At 48.9% G+C, this 16,597-nt stretch overlaps 8 protein-coding genes across 8 annotated transcripts; 3 read left to right on the top strand and 5 right to left on the bottom strand.

The window, feature by feature from the left end:
* Nucleotides 1-1,064: 1,064 nt before the first annotated feature.
* Nucleotides 1,065-2,002, top strand: JN550_013097 (uncharacterized protein; the record flags this gene model as incomplete). The annotated part of the gene is made up of 4 exons (XM_049311646.1): nt 1,065-1,129; nt 1,186-1,456; nt 1,521-1,629; nt 1,683-2,002. 4 exons carry the CDS (start codon nt 1,065-1,067, stop codon nt 2,000-2,002), a joined length of 765 nt encoding a protein of 254 aa, XP_049164951.1.
* A 597-nt stretch (nt 2,003-2,599) lies between these two features.
* On the bottom strand, nt 2,600-3,802 carry JN550_013096 (uncharacterized protein; the record flags this gene model as incomplete). The annotated part of the gene is made up of 1 exon (XM_049311645.1): nt 2,600-3,802. The coding sequence occupies one exon, from the start codon at nt 3,800-3,802 to the stop codon at nt 2,600-2,602; it is 1,203 nt and encodes a 400-aa protein (XP_049164950.1).
* A 582-nt stretch (nt 3,803-4,384) lies between these two features.
* On the bottom strand, nt 4,385-6,039 carry JN550_013095 (uncharacterized protein; the record flags this gene model as incomplete). Its single annotated transcript, XM_049311644.1, has 2 exons — nt 4,385-5,874; nt 5,925-6,039. The coding sequence occupies 2 exons, from the start codon at nt 6,037-6,039 to the stop codon at nt 4,385-4,387; spliced, it is 1,605 nt and encodes a 534-aa protein (XP_049164949.1).
* A 1,455-nt stretch (nt 6,040-7,494) lies between these two features.
* Nucleotides 7,495-8,105, bottom strand: JN550_013094 (uncharacterized protein; the record flags this gene model as incomplete). Its single annotated transcript, XM_049311643.1, has 3 exons — nt 7,495-7,715; nt 7,780-7,960; nt 8,013-8,105. The coding sequence occupies 3 exons, from the start codon at nt 8,103-8,105 to the stop codon at nt 7,495-7,497; spliced, it is 495 nt and encodes a 164-aa protein (XP_049164948.1).
* Nucleotides 8,106-8,347: 242 nt separating this feature from the next.
* Nucleotides 8,348-9,714, top strand: JN550_013093 (uncharacterized protein; the record flags this gene model as incomplete). Its single annotated transcript, XM_049311642.1, has 2 exons — nt 8,348-9,449; nt 9,509-9,714. 2 exons carry the CDS (start codon nt 8,348-8,350, stop codon nt 9,712-9,714), a joined length of 1,308 nt encoding a protein of 435 aa, XP_049164947.1.
* Nucleotides 9,715-11,299: 1,585 nt separating this feature from the next.
* JN550_013092 (uncharacterized protein) lies at nt 11,300-12,346 on the bottom strand (the record flags this gene model as incomplete). Its single annotated transcript, XM_049311641.1, has 1 exon — nt 11,300-12,346. One exon carries the CDS (start codon nt 12,344-12,346, stop codon nt 11,300-11,302), a length of 1,047 nt encoding a protein of 348 aa, XP_049164946.1.
* A 674-nt stretch (nt 12,347-13,020) lies between these two features.
* Nucleotides 13,021-14,697, top strand: JN550_013091 (uncharacterized protein; the record flags this gene model as incomplete). The annotated part of the gene is made up of 6 exons (XM_049311640.1): nt 13,021-13,244; nt 13,311-13,456; nt 13,604-13,928; nt 14,175-14,264; nt 14,321-14,572; nt 14,625-14,697. The coding sequence occupies 6 exons, from the start codon at nt 13,021-13,023 to the stop codon at nt 14,695-14,697; spliced, it is 1,110 nt and encodes a 369-aa protein (XP_049164945.1).
* Nucleotides 14,698-14,957: 260 nt separating this feature from the next.
* On the bottom strand, nt 14,958-16,270 carry JN550_013090 (uncharacterized protein; the record flags this gene model as incomplete). The annotated part of the gene is made up of 5 exons (XM_049311639.1): nt 14,958-15,063; nt 15,117-15,467; nt 15,537-15,986; nt 16,057-16,114; nt 16,177-16,270. 5 exons carry the CDS (start codon nt 16,268-16,270, stop codon nt 14,958-14,960), a joined length of 1,059 nt encoding a protein of 352 aa, XP_049164944.1.
* Between the last annotated feature and the right edge of the window lie 327 nt (nt 16,271-16,597).

Below are 16,597 nucleotides of genomic sequence, written 5' to 3'. Positions count from 1 at the left end.
TTTTCTATTTACGCTACCTCAACTTAGATGTAGCTTTCATTCCCCGTTTACCCAACGCGGTAGCGACACCTAAGGGCTGATGATCTTGGTGAACTGCCATAGTGTCGAGATATCTGGATAAGGTACTAGAGTACGGCTCGCCAAGATAGGCCCTCCATCCCACGTTCCATTGAATTGCAACTGCACCACAGGGGTCTTTGGTGACGTGGGTCTCCACAGGACACTGCAAGGAGTTCAGAGACTGATCGTAAATTCGCGATCGTCTCGGTCAACTTAGCAGTCGTCCAATACCCTCGCTTGCCATCAGCCTAAGGCAGGAGGCTCTTCATGTGCGTTTAAGCCGAGAAGTCATTGACGGTTTCCTGATTGCCAGCGCTGTTGCACTTAGACGCTTCCTAGGAAGTGGATTTGGGTGGAGTGCGATGCGTCCACAGCGCCAAGCTTCTGGGACCCTGCATTTCCTTGCATTTTCCTTGCTGTTGTATCGTGATTGGGGAAACATGCATCCACACTTGGCACATGGGACGCAATCCCTTGCGATCACCCGGCAATTTGTGGGTATCTGCTTACCGGCATGCAACTTAACATCTCCGTTTTCCATGCGGCCGCTTCGGTTGTTACCAACTCGAGGTGGGGCGCCAATGTCCGACACGTTCGGGGCAAAAGATACTAATGTAAAGACGGAAGAGAGCTAAAGAAACTAGTTAACGACCAAGCCGCAGCAAACCAACACCAAGAAGAGAAGAACGACCTAACTGCGTGCAGTGATTGGCTCGATCCTCAACAACAGGCCATATCCAATTTCCTGCGCCACAAAGAGCTGCACAAACCTCCATTCCTCCTTTCCCACGTTGTGGCTATGGTGGCGCGTTGTGGTGGACCAATAGGAATTTTGTCAGCTTCCCCGTGAGCGGCAATTCAGAGTTCTTCCTTCAGGAGATGATGGCTGAGACGCTCCCCAGTGACGCCGCGTAGACCTCGCTTTCATCATAACAATACTTCAAAGAACTTCACCCTGACCCATGCCACATTTTCGTCTGTTTAGATCGTCAAAGAAGCGCGCGATGGAGGAGCCAAAGCAGCCGGAGGATGCCGAGTTGTCTGTGCGGGACAAAGTGGGCGCATTCCTGTAAGCCTAAACCCACCCGACTTCCAACACCTGCACAGTGCTTACCATGAATCTAGGGAGGAAGGCCTATTGAAAGGCAAGCAGAAGTTTCAGCAGTCGCTGGGTCTTGGCCAGACGCCCAGTGCCATCCCCCCGGGTGAGGTGGAAATTGGTGGGGAGCCGCGGCTCGTCGAGATAGGCTGGCACCCTGTCGCAGGCCTAGCGGGCAAGTGGTTTGCGGAACAGACAGGACTGGGGAAAATGATCACTGAGGGTATCAACAAATTCCCAGATCCCACACAGCACTGGGCAGTCCTTGTTGGTGATTATTGCCACCAGTTGTGGATGGTATTTCTGCCGAGCTCTATGAAAGGAATGTGATAGGGCATAATGAGACTAACAAGTTGAGTAGGACGAGAATCTAGACGTGATTTACACTAACGGAAAGATTGATCGAGCAGAATGGCATACCTACGAGGTTGGAAAGACGAGATTCAACGATGAAGCTCTCAACCAAGCTGGTAAGGCATCATTTCATTCTAGGACAAGGTGATCTCAGTCTCACGTTCCGCAGGCCAGATGACCATTTTTGCCATGAGAGAGAAGAGGCCAGCATATAACCTGATCGACAACAACTGCCAGATATTCGCGCTCAACTTGTTGGAGAAGATTCAGATAGGCAAACACAAGGAATTTGCCACAAGTTTCTCTGTGTACCAGCGAGCCATAGGTGCCGGTACCATCAAAGATCTCTTTGTTGACCATCACCCCGATGAGCAATCAGAGACCGAGAAACCTGAGACACCGGTGCAGGGTACCGTACCACTTGCCCAGCAGGTCATGGACGAAAAAACGACACAATTGGACAGCCACGAGAAGCTGGCGTCTTCATGATGCTTCGCTTCGAATGAGCATCAGAGTACCAAGGGCATGTGTGTATGATACTTTGAACCTAGCAGCTGTCAAACTCGCCTCGAGGAGGAGGCCACACTTCTGCTTTCAAGAGACTAAGATATATTCCAAAACCTCCACAGTGCAAATGAGTCTGCAGTTTCTTGTGCCCAGCAAGACTGGTCTCGCTGGTATATATCCCAGCCCTTTCAAGCCAGCTGTATAATTTTACGCGACATCGTCCACTGATATTCGCCCCCATGCTGCGCCTCAACGCTATCACCACCTGTGACCGCAAAAGGTTGGCCGGGGAGTGGCCGCTTAACACCGTTCACCGGGAAAACTGTAGGATGTCGTAGGCGAATCTCACCGGGTAGGCCATAGCCCGCAAACTACTAATATCCTTGACTTTGTTGGTACATGCGTCCCACCTTGAATCTCGTAGAGTATCTCAATCGTTTCGAACCTTGTTGCATGGACCTCGATCACCGTGTGGGTACCAACCATAGTGGACAGTCCATATCATATACACATCTGATCTATATATGGCCAAGTGAGAAAACTCTCGGCTTGAATTACGAATTCAATCTTAGACATAGCTTAAATTTGAAATAGTTGTGTCAAGGTATCTGGTGGAGGAGGGGCAATCTTCGCTTCAGTCCTGATGCCAATGTCCGTGGGCGTATATTCTAACTCGACGCCACCCGTGGACTGGAAAGGGATCTTGACTCCGGGTGGCAAGTGTTCGATCGCAATCCTCGCGTTGTAGTCAAAGTGGCTCAAACATGACCAGGCAAGCAGACCAGTCATTTCCATGCGGATCAGCTGCGGGCTAATCACTCGGTCCTGGGGATTGGTGATCTGACTCAGTTCCGACTCTATGGTTGCGTGATAGGCGGTGTTGTCAGACTTTGATTTGTTCTTAGTGTCGTTAGCGACTGCGTATGCTTCAGCAAGACGGTTGAGCAATGTCTTGATAGCTGCATAACAGCGCTCTCCGCTGGTATTTTCTTCATCTCCCATCGAAGCGATATAGATAAATTTGTCCAAGGTGCTATCCTCTGGCCCGAGGTAGACTCCATAATCATCAAGGTACTCATGGAGAGTCAAGCGGATGCGGTCACGTCGTTCTTTGAACCTGCTCGCTGCAGGTTTGGCATCACTAGACCACTTACTATCCAGCCGTGGGTCGATAATCGCCAAACAATCCACAAAGCCTTGGCAGCCATGTCTATCCGCTTCAGCGACCTCCTTGGACCATTCCTTCTGTTTCCACCATAAAGTCACCCAATCACTCCCGAAGTCGTCCACCACAAATATGGGCCAAATATAGATGCGTCCACGGCATATTTCAACAGACGCCTTAGCCCTATATTCGTCGGACTCGGCATGCCAGAAATCGTTCTGGATCTTGCGATCCTGACTCCATGGCTCTGGTCCAGTGGGAGGCATCATGAAAACAGACAATTGCGGGTCTTTTGCCATCTCTGGAGGCTGCATCTTACTCCAGAGGAGTCTTGTGGCCCAGAGCATTGCTACGGGGCAAATGGTATGGTTGTGACCAAGCTGAAGATTCGACAGTCCATTGTGCGCCTGGTGTAAAAGTTGCGGCTTCATCGGTTGGGGCACGTTTTCGGGTGTTCGATAATCATACGGAATGTGCGCCCATGTGTCATCATGTAGAATCCACGCGTTGGTCATCTCGAGCTGGTAGTTGTCCTCATCGTCAGTGCTGCTGTCAAAATCCGAGATATCCGGGTCCAGCCGCGTATCAAAGGGAAATCCCACGTATTGGTCCTCCATTTTTGTAAATGTGCCTCTGCGACAGTTCGATTATTTCAAGACTTTCACAGCTGGCTCTTCCTTTGCACGGCCAATTATGAGCTCTCCAGCATTGAGCCAGTCAATGCAAAGGGTGTTTGGTTGGAAAGCCTGAGTTGGATGTGGATCATCAGGCCGAGCGACTAAAGTAATAATGGAGAATGTAAATGGCCACTTTCGTTGGAGCAGCCTGCATCACCAACGGCTACACCTTATGATTGCGCGCCTGAGCAGGCATTCGGTATGTGTCAATTGTTTCTTTGTGCAATGTTGAATGCAGCCTAGTCACTAGCCTATACTACAAAGCAACCATTGTCCTAAAGCGTGTGCATCTGCTGCATCCATGAAGCACATTCCTGAAGTGCTTCTGTGGAATGCTTGCGAAGGTCGCTGTGCAACAACTTATTCGCCATTTCCACTGTCGAGAAAAGATTTCAGAAACGCTCCACTTCATAATTCACCTAGCGAGGGATTCAAAAGGAGTCTGCAGTGGAGACTGTGTGGTCTCAAACAGTTGGCAAAAGTTTCATCCTCATATGATGTTCCTCCATGGAATCTCTTTTCCTAATCTGATACCTGAAGGATGAAAATTTCCTTGAGCTTCTGGAGACTGGCCACCAGCTCTTCCGTCGTCCTTGCTTGAGCAAATATGTAAAAATCGGGCCGAACAAGCACAAAGCAAGCATTGGGAAGCAAGCGCTCTATGAAGTTTGACTCATTATAGCCCTCGCGAACGTCTTCTCCAATGTCCGGTATTGGCGTTGGAAAACACGTTTCGGTTGCAATTTCCACATCAGGAGGTCTTGATGAAGAGAAAGCTCTGATGCACTGGTCGTTGATAATCTGCTTCGGAAAGTTGAATGATTGAATCACTTCTTTAGCCTGAAGAATGAGGTCTTGGGGAATGTTGCTGATGACCAGAAGAGTTACGATAGACGTATGGGCTATCAGCTGATCAGATAGCATGGGGCCGTCGCCGTCGGAGTCAACATACACTTGTGCAATTTTACCACCACCCCCATATTGCTTGAGATGGAACCCATCGACTGACCGGTATCCTCTCTGTTCCCATTTGAGGAATAGGTCAGGCTCAGAGGGAATAAAAGGCAGTTGCTGTGAAATCCACTTGACAAGCCGAAAAATCCAGAAACTGTAGGTATCACCTTCGTTGCAGAGTTGTCCATTTATCTTGGTGATGGTTGCAGCTTCCTTTACACCCCAAGTTCGCTCCCTTTCCCATGTTGCAAGTAACGTATCACCCAAGGGTCGGTCGACACTTGGGAGACGTGTGAGCAAGAAGAGACGCCATGCAAGCTGATGTGCATCTCTCAGTCCACATGCAATTCCTTGACCGCCAAATGGTGGGAAAACATGTGCGGCATCGCCGATCAAGATGATGCGATCATGGAACCATTTGTTGACGACTTTGTGTGTGAAGCGGAATTGGTGACAGCGGAGTATCTCAATGCAGTCCTTTGGAAATGAAACGGTGCCAAAAGGCAGTGGTTGGTAGCGCCCATCCCGTTGACGAGTGAACATGATTTCAAGTTGTTCCCAAAGCAGCTTCTCAGCATCCATTGAGTCATCCCAGTTTCCTTGCTCAAACTCGTGTCGCCACAGGCGCTCCTTGTATGGGCCAAATCGGCCGCCGGCGGTAGCTTTCCCGGGAGGGCTGCAGAAATGCCAGCCTTTGGGCCAGAACAAGTCGAATACGTCTTCTGGGGTGTATCCGAGTGGCCATAAAGGCAATTCCGGGTGACTCGAAGGCGTTGGTAGGGTGATCTTTAGATTTGCGGCGATCCAAGTTCCGTCATACTGGTAAGAACCATTGACTTGCCGTATGCCTGCTGCATCTTCCAAAAAGTGTTTCCGTACTACACCTCGCTTCCCATCCGCACCTACAAGCCATTGCCCGGTGATCCCTTTACAGACGTTGTCTTGAGTACGATACGTTGCCACAATTCCTGAGCCGGTGGCTTCTCTGGCAATCACCTCGCAACCGCAACGTAGATCGCAATATGGAGATTCCTGGAGCTTAGCTCGAAAGGCGCGTTCTTGGAGCTACGTCAGATATAATCCTATGGTAGATGTTAGAACTTCTTACCTAAACCTGGCTGAATCTGAATAAGGGTATTCGGAAGAGCCTGTTGGACTGCATCACCATCGGTGGGCACACTATAGAATGGCTCATTTTCCATGTGAGAAGTGTGAAAGTTCATTGAGGGCGGGACTCCGCGAATTTTAGCACAGAATGATACAGATGGAAGAAGACTAACAGCATACCATGACCAAATTGCAACACTTGACCCGCGAGTCCAAGATCCCAAAGAATGCGGATTGCATCATGCGGAAGATAGACGCCTCTAGGATCTTGGACAATGTCCATATTTCTTTCCAGAATAACAGTCTACTAGGATCAGTAAATGCAACTTTAGGTTCACTTCTATGAACAGTTGTAAAGCAAGTACCTTGATCTTATATTTCGCTAAAGAGAGTGCCAATGCTAGACCTGAAGGGCCTGCACCAACAATGATCACTTCGGTTTCTTCCATGCTTCGGTGCAGTTGCTGCTCTGGGAGTCGCGAGTTTGACGGAAAGGGATATTATACAGTACCCAACCCCTGATAATGGTTCGCTGAGTAATTAATATCGGGAATAGTATTGTGGAAAGCACCGATGGAGCTCTTTGTTTTGCGCGTGTCTTTATAGTTTGGTGCGATCGCTGTGTTCCTCCGGGAAGTTCCTCCGCGGAAAGACCCACATCGAAATTTCCCTCCGAATCTTATTAGGTGGCGTGGATTCAAAACGAAATAACTACGTACGGTCACGGCGAATCTCGATAAGAAAAATAAAAACATTATTAAAATAAAAAAGAATTAATCGTTAGTTTTTATTTTTATTAAAAACGGATTTATTTATTTATTATTATTATTATTATTTAATTTATAAATATAATTAATATTAAAATATATTTATATATTTTAATAAAAGGCTTTCTTTAAAAAAAACTTTTTTAAAAGGATGTCGTGTAATTCACCGGCTCGATAGATTTGTTAATTTGTTATATATGTTTGTTCTTTATTGTATATTTTTTAATGAAAACGTCGTCGCGTTTGTATACATCAATCTCGGCCGTTTTCCGTCGCTAACATCGCTAAGTGCAGGTGAGAAGCATTTACACCATTTATTAAACACTACTGCCAATGTCCACACTTAAACAATTAGCTCTGGATCATTAGCCAAGACAAGTGGAAAGGAGGTTCGAGGGATCATAAGATTGGTTCTCGGAAGTTGCGACTTTAGCATCTGAACCTAACCTTGGCGGATTAGCCTAGATGTAAGATTGTGTTAATGGATAGTCATCGTGCCGGATCGGTGTGAGGGCAGAGCTGTCCAAGGTTTACAGCGAATTCTGTTTTAAAGCAGAACAAGCGACTGGAAACATCCTGCTTCTCCAGGGGTTCTCTATGTCCTGCGATTCGTTTTATAAAGGAGAGAGCACCATTTTTGTTGCACGAAAGATCAGGTCAGGGGTAGTGCCCCTAGTCTAGAAAGTTGCCAAGGCGGACGCGAACAGCCAATGCGCAACCGTTACTCCCTCCGCGGCAATCGGCACTTTTGCTAACCCCGCCCGGAGTAGGCCCGGGATCAAAATTCATTTGCCAAAGACTCACTCAGGCGGTCCTACTGAAGTCCAGGTACAGTGGTTGTGACGGTATATACGCACTAGTTGCACCGAATATCACGTCATGGTCCCTCGATTTGCGCGTCGACATGTCGTCTGTGAACCGGTACTCGGTGGTGCGTGTCTGCGATCTGTGCATTAAGTAGGTGCCTGCAGTATCTGAGCTGGGCAAGCCCAACTGAACCAGCGGTGCGAGGGCTAACAGGTTACCTCAAGGAAGAAAGTAAAATGTACACTGCAAAGATATGGCATATCCAAATGACACCAGACTTACCAGGGCTTCTTAGGCGATTTGCAGCGCCCGCAATGTTCTCGTTGCTTAGAAGCCAAGGCAGAATGCGACTACGCGACAGAGAAGCGGAAGCCCGGCCCACCGAGAGGGTTGAAACGTCGACGATCCGATGCTCGAAAAGCCGATGGAGGGTTTGGCGACTTGCAGCAAAGTATTCAGTCCGCTTCAGCAACAAGTAGTAAGCATATTCTGATAGCCAGCTAGAACCCCCTAACTGTGGCTTGAATGATTTGCTGCCGCCCTTCTGCGAATCCGAGGTCGTCGCCGTCGCAGACAATAATGCCCCATTCGATTCTAGGCTCAATCATGGAGACTGCCACCTGAAACCATCTACCGGGTATGTTGCGATCCCAGGGTATAAGCTTGATAGAGCTCAGGAAACAGAACTGCAAGTTGTCACTGATTTTCTCCATCCAACCAATTCTGCTGATAATCCCCCAGGTTGGAACATTTCTTTCGGGAAATACACACAGCTATACCCCTATTCAATGAGTCCCATTTTTTGGACCTACACCGCCAGGGTTTAGTCTATCAACAACTCATCGCATCCATGACTGCACTTACTGCCTTTGTCCTCGGGCCGATAACCTTTTGGCCACCTGCAGACATTACTTTGTGTTTGAAAGCACTCCTGGCATCGTGTCCGTCTGAAAGTGAGACATCGGGAAGCGAAGACGGCTTGAGCAAAATCAGAGTTGAATGCTTGCTGGCTTACTATGAGTTTCACCACCTCCCCGGATCCGCCGCTTGGATGAGAGTAAGCAGACTGACACGCAAAGCCCACGGTCTGGGTCTCAATCAAATTGAGAACCCCGATTTGTGCTCAGCATTTGACGCGGATACTACAAGCCACGATACAGTCGAAGATTGGCGCCTGGTCTGGTGGTGTATATATTGCTTAGACTCGTATTCCAACATATCCTCAGGGTCACCCTTCGTCGTCGATCCCGAGAGCATAAACACTGCTCTCCCCAGTCGCCTTGTCAACGGTGATTTGCCCGTGGCTCCGTCAGATTCACAACCTCAGAGAATCTTCCTTGCCGATGACCTGAACGATCTTTGGGAAACGGTTCAGCAAATAGTCAAAGGCCACCATGCAGTCGATTTGAACCTCCATTTAGTGGCAACCACAGTTTTGCGGCGGGCGGGACACCTGCTGAGAATCAGATCTGAGAAGGGTCCCGGGAGTGTCCAGGCTCGTCTAGATGGTCTCAAACGTAGCCTGGCATTATTGCGGCTCGCACTTCCCTCACGGTATTTCCATCCGTCGCGCCTGGTTATCAACGGGGAGTCAAAAAAACAGCACCACATGAGGCTCACCAACCTTTTGCTTATGCATATGGCCTTTCTCATTGTAGCTCTACCGGGTGATCGTGCGGAAGATGGAGCTGGCTGGACCGATTGTCTTCAATCCGCATTTCATCCTGCACAAGATATCGCGTCCGTTGTCGAAAACTGGAATAACAATTTCAACTCTCAGACAGATCCTGCGATCTGTCTTATTATCTACGCGGCGCTTCAGGTTCTGTATCTTCATCGCAGATCTGGCATTGGCAGCACGCCTTCATCCCATACGATGCAGAGCGAGAATCTGCTCCACCTCTTTCTGACACAATTCGGCGGTATCTGGTCGCTGCCAAGAAAATTAGCACGTATGAGCCCGCAGACATGGATTGCATCTAGACACAGGCTATTGCTAAACAACTTACAGAACTTTACTGTGTCGCTCGAGAGACCGACGCTGGCCCGTTATCATCGGCAGAAATCGACATTCTGCTCAAACGCGCCCGGACGCCATTGCATCCCAAGTTTGCAAACTCTCATTTGATGGTGACAGAGCACCCTTCCTCGACTACTTTCCCAGATTTGACACTTGACTTTATAGATCCCGTGGAATTGCTGTCTTTTGTCTTGTAACCTCTTCTGGACGCGGAATATTATGGCGAATGAAGTTGGCCTCGCGGAGCACATAATCACCACGCACTCAAGCAACCAGAGCAACCAGAGCAACCAGAGCAACCAGAGCAACCACGGCCTTCATGGGGCGGGGAATATCTTGCTACCTGATGCAAGGTGCAGCGAGAAATTTGTTCATGTGCTTCCACTAGGAGGGCGTGTATGGCCACAAGTTTCTATCCCATGGGATGTACCCAATCACCACGTCCACATCCGGCAGGTCGGTTCGGAACCGAGGTCTCCGCCCTTACCCGAGAAATGACAATACCAAGAGCATGCCATGAGTTTTACACGAATGAGTTAACCCATGCGTCTCTACCAAGGTTATGCCCTCGCCATCGCACAAGTATTCAGAACTGTCCAGGCCAAGCTGCGAGCCAGAATACATCGCCGTCAAGGGCCGGTACCCACGGCTACCCTCCTGTTGACTTGGAAATCCGGTCCGACATCTTTGGCTCCTGAGCGGGATGGGTCGAATCCATTACCGCGGCAAAGTCAGATCAAGGGACGATATCTTCTCACTACAGGGGTTCCCTGCAAGATCGATGGAACTATGGGCCCCCTGTAAGATCGCCGAAAATGCGGGTGGTAATGAGGGTGGACCTCTATTATCATTATTTTCATTGTCTTGGGGTACTCAGTCGAACGCCAAACCATAAGAACTATTGTAAGGCACAAATGTCTAGTAGTGAGATACATTGATGAACGGGGCGAGCATCCTGTCTAGGCGGACTTGAAAGATTGCAGGACTCTTCGGGGAATTTAGCGAGCCTAGACCTGCCGATGCTGTGATTGAGCCCAGTTAGTAAGCAACGTCGAACCATGATTAATCATCATCGTGAACCACCTTGCTAAAAACTATTCCGGATGAAGATTGGCGAGTGCTACCAGTAACCGCCTCTTAATTGCCCCATTGCCTCCATAATTTTCTCGGAGAATTGTCCTCATCTCAAGGGAGCCGACAGACACGTGCAAGCTGCGGACGCAGCCACCTGGCAATGGCGCTAGAACACGTTACACCACACTAACGTTCCACTAAATCTTATGACTACCAAAAGGCTCAAGGCCGTTCTTTGAATTCGCCATTTGCGATGGCATCATATCCATGAAAGAAATGGGAGAAGGATAATTGAGTACTTCACTATTATAAGTGCTGTCCATTTTTCTGACGAACAATTCTGGAAGGGTCGAGGACTTGGGTGCGCTTCAATCACCAAGGTAGCCCGTGAGCAAGGGTCTCCCACACATGCCTCACTACGCCAAGGACTACCGGCAGTCATTTCACGTAGTCCAGAGTCTAGAAAACTACTCTTACCAAGAGCGGGTAAGCCTCTCCATGAGCTCCAGTCAGCCGGGAAATAGTGGGATCGGCACATATATAGCGGTGAGGACGGTAGCGGGCTCGAGGTTGAAGGATCACGCATGAGTTTGCGTAATCCTTTTGTTTAAGTTCAAATGCTATGTGAAGCGTGAGAGAGGATGCAAGTTTGATTGACCAAAAAGATAACTTAGTCTTGTTCGAACCGTTCAAAGCGACTGCCTCACATCACTGTCGTTGTCCGTAGGATCCCTTCGAATGTACACTCTCAGTGCGCACCGACATGGATTCGCTGCTATTTAGCAACTCCACTTTGCCCATGTTTTTCCGCTTTTCGAATTCGTCCAGCAACTCGTGAATCGTACCCAATGGGAACTCATGTATGAGCGGCCGCGTTGCGGCAGGGCACACGTTCGATTCGTAGTCTTTGAACTCTTCCATGGCAAGGTTCAGCCGCAGTATCTGCTTCCAAGAAACGATACTGTCACCGATAAGAAAAACCGGTACTCTTGACATGGCCATCTCCTCCAAGATCCAACGTCGCAGGAAGAAGTCGCGATTCAAGAAATCGGCCGTTCCAATGGCTGCATCAGAAGTAGGATCGAATAAGCCAATGACTGGTATGGCCCATTCGTGGTACGGTGAGTAGTTTTCAGGGTGTGCCTGTTTGTCGTCGGGCTCTTGCCAATTTTCTGGCATGGCTTGGTCGAATGCTTGGATGAGCTGGATACCGAGGTCTGTTTGGGGTATCTTGAGTCCGACCCATCCTACTACCGCGTTTGCCCTCTGGTAGACGTGATACATCAAGACCCTGTGCTTTGCGTTCTCGCTCGCATCTTGTGGGTTAATGCAGATGCAGTCAATCCATACCCGAAGCTTGGGGCCCCTGACATTCTGTGATCCTCCATCGAAGTGCTTCAGCAAGTTCCTGAGCCACGACGGCGACTTGTGCTCTCTTCTGCGTTCCAGACTTTCCTGGCTTGCTTTTTGAATGGCTGGATAGAAGACAGCCCGCACATGTTTCAGGCCCAGAGAGACATGTTTCGGTACAGGAATAGATGACCGGTCCACGAAAATCCTCTCTTGTTGCGTCGGATCGCCTAGCAATGAAGAGACAGCCAGAAAATCGACATCACCGCGTAGCGGCAAGGTCACTAGGCGGCAGACGACTGGGTCTTCGATGTTTCCCGCCGGTTCAATCTCCAGAAATCGTGCCTCATCGCGTGATGTGCTCAACTTCTTGTAATGGATTCTTTGCCGTGGAGTAGACGACATCGTATCATGCATGAACCCCGTCGCTTGCTCAGCACGTTATCATGCAAGGAGTACAATGTGGGACGATGCAAGATTTGGCTCCCAGTCTTTTCAACGGCTTTGCCCGTGTCACTGACGAAAGAAGAGGCAGGCCCCATCCGACGTCTTTGCCCCTACCAGGTCCCCGGACGGATCCACTGCGGCCAAGTCCTGGCGTCTTGCCTTCTTGGCGGTACGCCAACGGGTGTCGAAGAGGGTCGAAATATTATCAGGGGAGTCTAAGTACCGCACTAATGAAACCTACCCGGGGGCGAGATTCGCGGCTGCTTGCTCGATCCGGTTACAACATTCCCAAATCCTGGGCTTGCTACTTTGACCCACTTGGATTAGATTTCGCTGGTGTGTTTTCTCTAACGACGCTATACTGAGTGGAGGTGACGGAACACCTATCCGTTCGTATTATCCGCAGAGCACTATGTAATTTGGTCCCCAGTGTAATTGTGTCCCTGCATACTGATAGGGAGTGTTCCTTGTCGTTTTGGCTCTATCAATGGTCAGAATGCCATGCTTCTCGTCGTCTCAAAGTAATATATCACCGTCTTTATTCGCCTGTCAGTTGCTGTGATGCTCTAGCGAAACACCACCTCTTCGCACAAGTTTTCGCACACAAGTGGTTAATGTGTCGCCCATCGCCCATGGAAGCCTGCGCCGTCATAGTTGCGCCTTCGAGCGCTTATAGTGACTCTGCATTAGGCCGTATCGATACAGCCAACAATGAAGATGCCGTTATGTCGCAAGATGAGGGTAGCCGCTGGATCAAACTTCCTGAAGCCTTGTTCTCATCTATCATGTCGGTAGACCCCCAGTTCAACCCCCAGTACCAAGCCTCAAAAGTTCTTTCGGATGATTGGCTACAGAAGTAAGGATATTCAGACTGATCATGCTCTGGTGCGAAGAAGACGGCTGCTAACTAGATATTAAATAGGGTGATGAAGATGGACGAGGAGACAGCAACGGTTTGGCGGAGATTGGACATCTCTTACATGAGTGCCATATGCGCCCCGCACGCCGATCTCGAAACATTGAAGTTAATGAATGACTGGAATGGTTGGGTATTTGCTTTCGACGACCGTGAGTCCTTTCTGCTCCTTCGAAACATGGCACTGTGCGGCCTCACCACTGCTCTAACTGTGAGACGACTGAAGCATGTGGGCTTACCCCTGTCGTACCACGCATCTCCATTTACAAATTCGCTAACGAAGTATGTATCATTCACAGCTTTTGATGAAGGTGACTATACAAGTAACCACATGAAAGCAACAGAGGAAGTTTTGTGGACCCTGTCGATTTTAGATAATGTCCATCCCATAATCTCCGCAGAAGACCATCCGATCAGACACGTACTGCAGTCATGTTGGCTGCGATTCCAGCAGCGGGCAAGTCCCGCGCTGCAGTACCGCTGGAAGCAATACTTGACGTTATATTGTCTTGGTGTACTTGAACAGGTTGATTTTCAGCAAAGAGCGACTAGACCAACAGTTGACGAATATATGAACCTTCGCGCGCGTTGCGTCGGAGCCTTGCCGTGCATTGGTCTCATGGAGTAAGTTATCGAGACATGTTTAGCAAGTGCGACGCCTGAAGTTTGAATACCGCCTCAGAATACAGTCTGTATGACTGTGGTTCTGGTACAGCGGCATCGTGCGTCATCCCTCCCATTTAACCAAAGGTCGGGGTGCTGCGACCCCTGGTGGACAGTTTCACTCGAGTGGCTACGAGACTTTCGGCAGTGCCTTTTTTGTCCTGTCTCTTTCTATCCCAAGCCAATGCTAACGAAACGGAACAACAGGTATGCGGAAGGAATTGACCTGCCCCGGCATGTTGTGGAAGATGTATCGTTACAGGCGATTACGCGGATCACGTGTGATCTGGTTACATTGTATGTTACTCCATAATTCCTCGCAGTTTTCATTCATCTAATTACGTGGAGCTCAGGCAAAACGATGTGTTCTCATATCGAAAGGATCTTATTAAGGGCGAGGATAGCAACATAATCTTTATCTTTAAAGATCAAGGGTTGACCGATCAAGAGGCTGTAGAACGAATTGGCGAAATGCTTTATGATTGCTACAACAAATGGCGCGATGCAGTGGCGAATGTACCTTCTTGGGGTGATGAAATTGACGAAGAAGTCAAGAAGTTCATCGGCGGCTGCCAAAATCTTGCTCTTGGCAATCTCCATTGGAGGTAAGCTCACAGGGTTCCTATAATGACGGCGTCTGCTAACGTGTGGGCACAGCTTTTATACACCAAGATATCTGGGAACAGATGGCGAACAGGTCAAGCAAACGCGTATGATAAAGCTGCCATAAGTGTTACGGTTGGCACGACAAGTCACCATCACGTTAGACAGTCTATTAGGATGGCACCAACCTTCAGAGAGAGAATAAAAAGGATTCTTAGAAATACCTCACGGCGAATTCAAGCTTGAGTGTGAGAGTAAATCCTGTCTCTTGAAGACATTTGTTGATCTTCTTTACTCATATGAAGCGATCTTGGTGTTTGTTCCGACCAAAGGGGAGTCCAGTCTCAAATTGGCACAGTATAGCTGATCACCATTACTGGTCTATCGCTAATCAAGATGAGCCGGCACTTTGAATCGCCAATCCGGAGGATTGCATCCGAGATAGAATGCGAAAGCTGCCTTGACGGTGCTTTTACTGATAGCTGAACCGAAACTACAGGCCCCTGATCAGCAATCTTGTCTACAAATAGGAGCCAATCCGGTTACCTATTGCAATAGCTGTACTTAGAAAGATCTGTGAACATGGCCGAGACCAAATCAGGATCCATTCGAATTACTTCGTCTAGCTTGCGAACCAAGGCCCAGACCTGAACGGGGGTGAGCTCATCCGGTAAATATAGTCGCTCACTAGCTTCAAGTAACTTGTCAAGGTCAGTGTTCGTAATCTGGTTGTGGGAGATCGATTCTGCAGGCCCAAGGTTATGAACAAGCCTAGTAGATAGGTTGTAAGCATGTCTTGTGCCCCAATTATATGGCACGTGAGCTGCGACATATCCCTCCCGCCGCGAATCGGTAGTAGACGAGTTGTGCAAATGACCGAGACAAGGTCTTTCAAGCCTGACTTGGGTCAGTAAAGTGACGGGCCAATCTCAAATCACCAATCAAGTAGACATCGAAGACACATACAGTAAAATAAGGTCAAGGCCCATCTGCGGGTCTAGGGGCGTTTTGCGTACTTGAAGTCCCCCAATGGGCAACGGCTGGTCTAAGGAACCGACCCCTTTATCAAAAGACAAGGCCCACGGCCAAGTGGGCATTTGGTACTGGTCTCCAGCATTAAACTGATCTCCAACTACAGGTGTGCTTTCAGCCGCCGAGATGCAGCATGCAGGTTCTGGAGTAGTATTCAGAATTGCGTTCCAATCAATTGCTAAGTTCTGCTCAACTGAAACAGTCGCTGTAGCACTTTCATCGACTTCCATGACAGCTGGAGCATCTTGTGATTGGTGCATAGCGTGATGGGCATCTCTATAGGCTTCCTTGATCTCTTCCTTCAAGGTAAGCTCAGCCTTGCGTAGTCGCAAGACTTCTTGTTCCAGGGCCTGTATATAGCTCTGGGTTCTCTGGCGATGCTTCCTACATATGTATGCAACTGATCAGTATTCGAAACGTACACCGCCAGCCGTCTTTAGTGGACATAGCTTACCGCTGTGCGTCGGCAACCTGCTTGCTTCGGTTCCCTTGACTCGGAACGTCGTCCGATTCTGCCCAAGGTCTTTAGTCCACTAGGCCTAGACAGCGGGGTTGTCGCCTCTCCCTAACTCACGTCGCAATTCGGCTGAGAGCCAACCATCCAGATCCAAGCCAAGAATACGCCGAGCGCGCTCGGCTAAGGTCTCTCCTGATGCTGAAGAAGGCATTCTGATTGATTCAACTCTTGTATCTACTTAAACAGCTCAAGCAGCACCAAAATCAGTGATGGAATAACTAGTCAGGAAGCCGTGCTAATATCCTTGTACATGGAGAACCAAATTAACCTTTGCCCCTCAGTACATAGTTACATATGAACATGGGTGCTGGCTGGTAGGGCTCACTCACCAAGGGCAAATCCTTCACAGTGTTCCAATGGAAATACTCCACCAGCAGAACTGGATGTGAAGAGAACGTGAACAGTGTGTATATTTTGGCTCTTCTTCAACGCCGAGCACCATCACATCTAGCTTTGGACGGCTGCACGGTAACTACAC

This window comes from Neoarthrinium moseri (genome assembly GCF_022829205.1).
Source record: "Neoarthrinium moseri strain CBS 164.80 chromosome Unknown scaffold103_Wmoseri_CBS_16480, whole genome shotgun sequence".
NCBI classification, from domain to species: Eukaryota; Fungi; Ascomycota; class Sordariomycetes; order Amphisphaeriales; family Apiosporaceae; genus Neoarthrinium; species Neoarthrinium moseri.
Note: the sequence above shows the minus strand (reverse complement) of the source record. Positions and strands in the feature narration are given on the sequence as shown.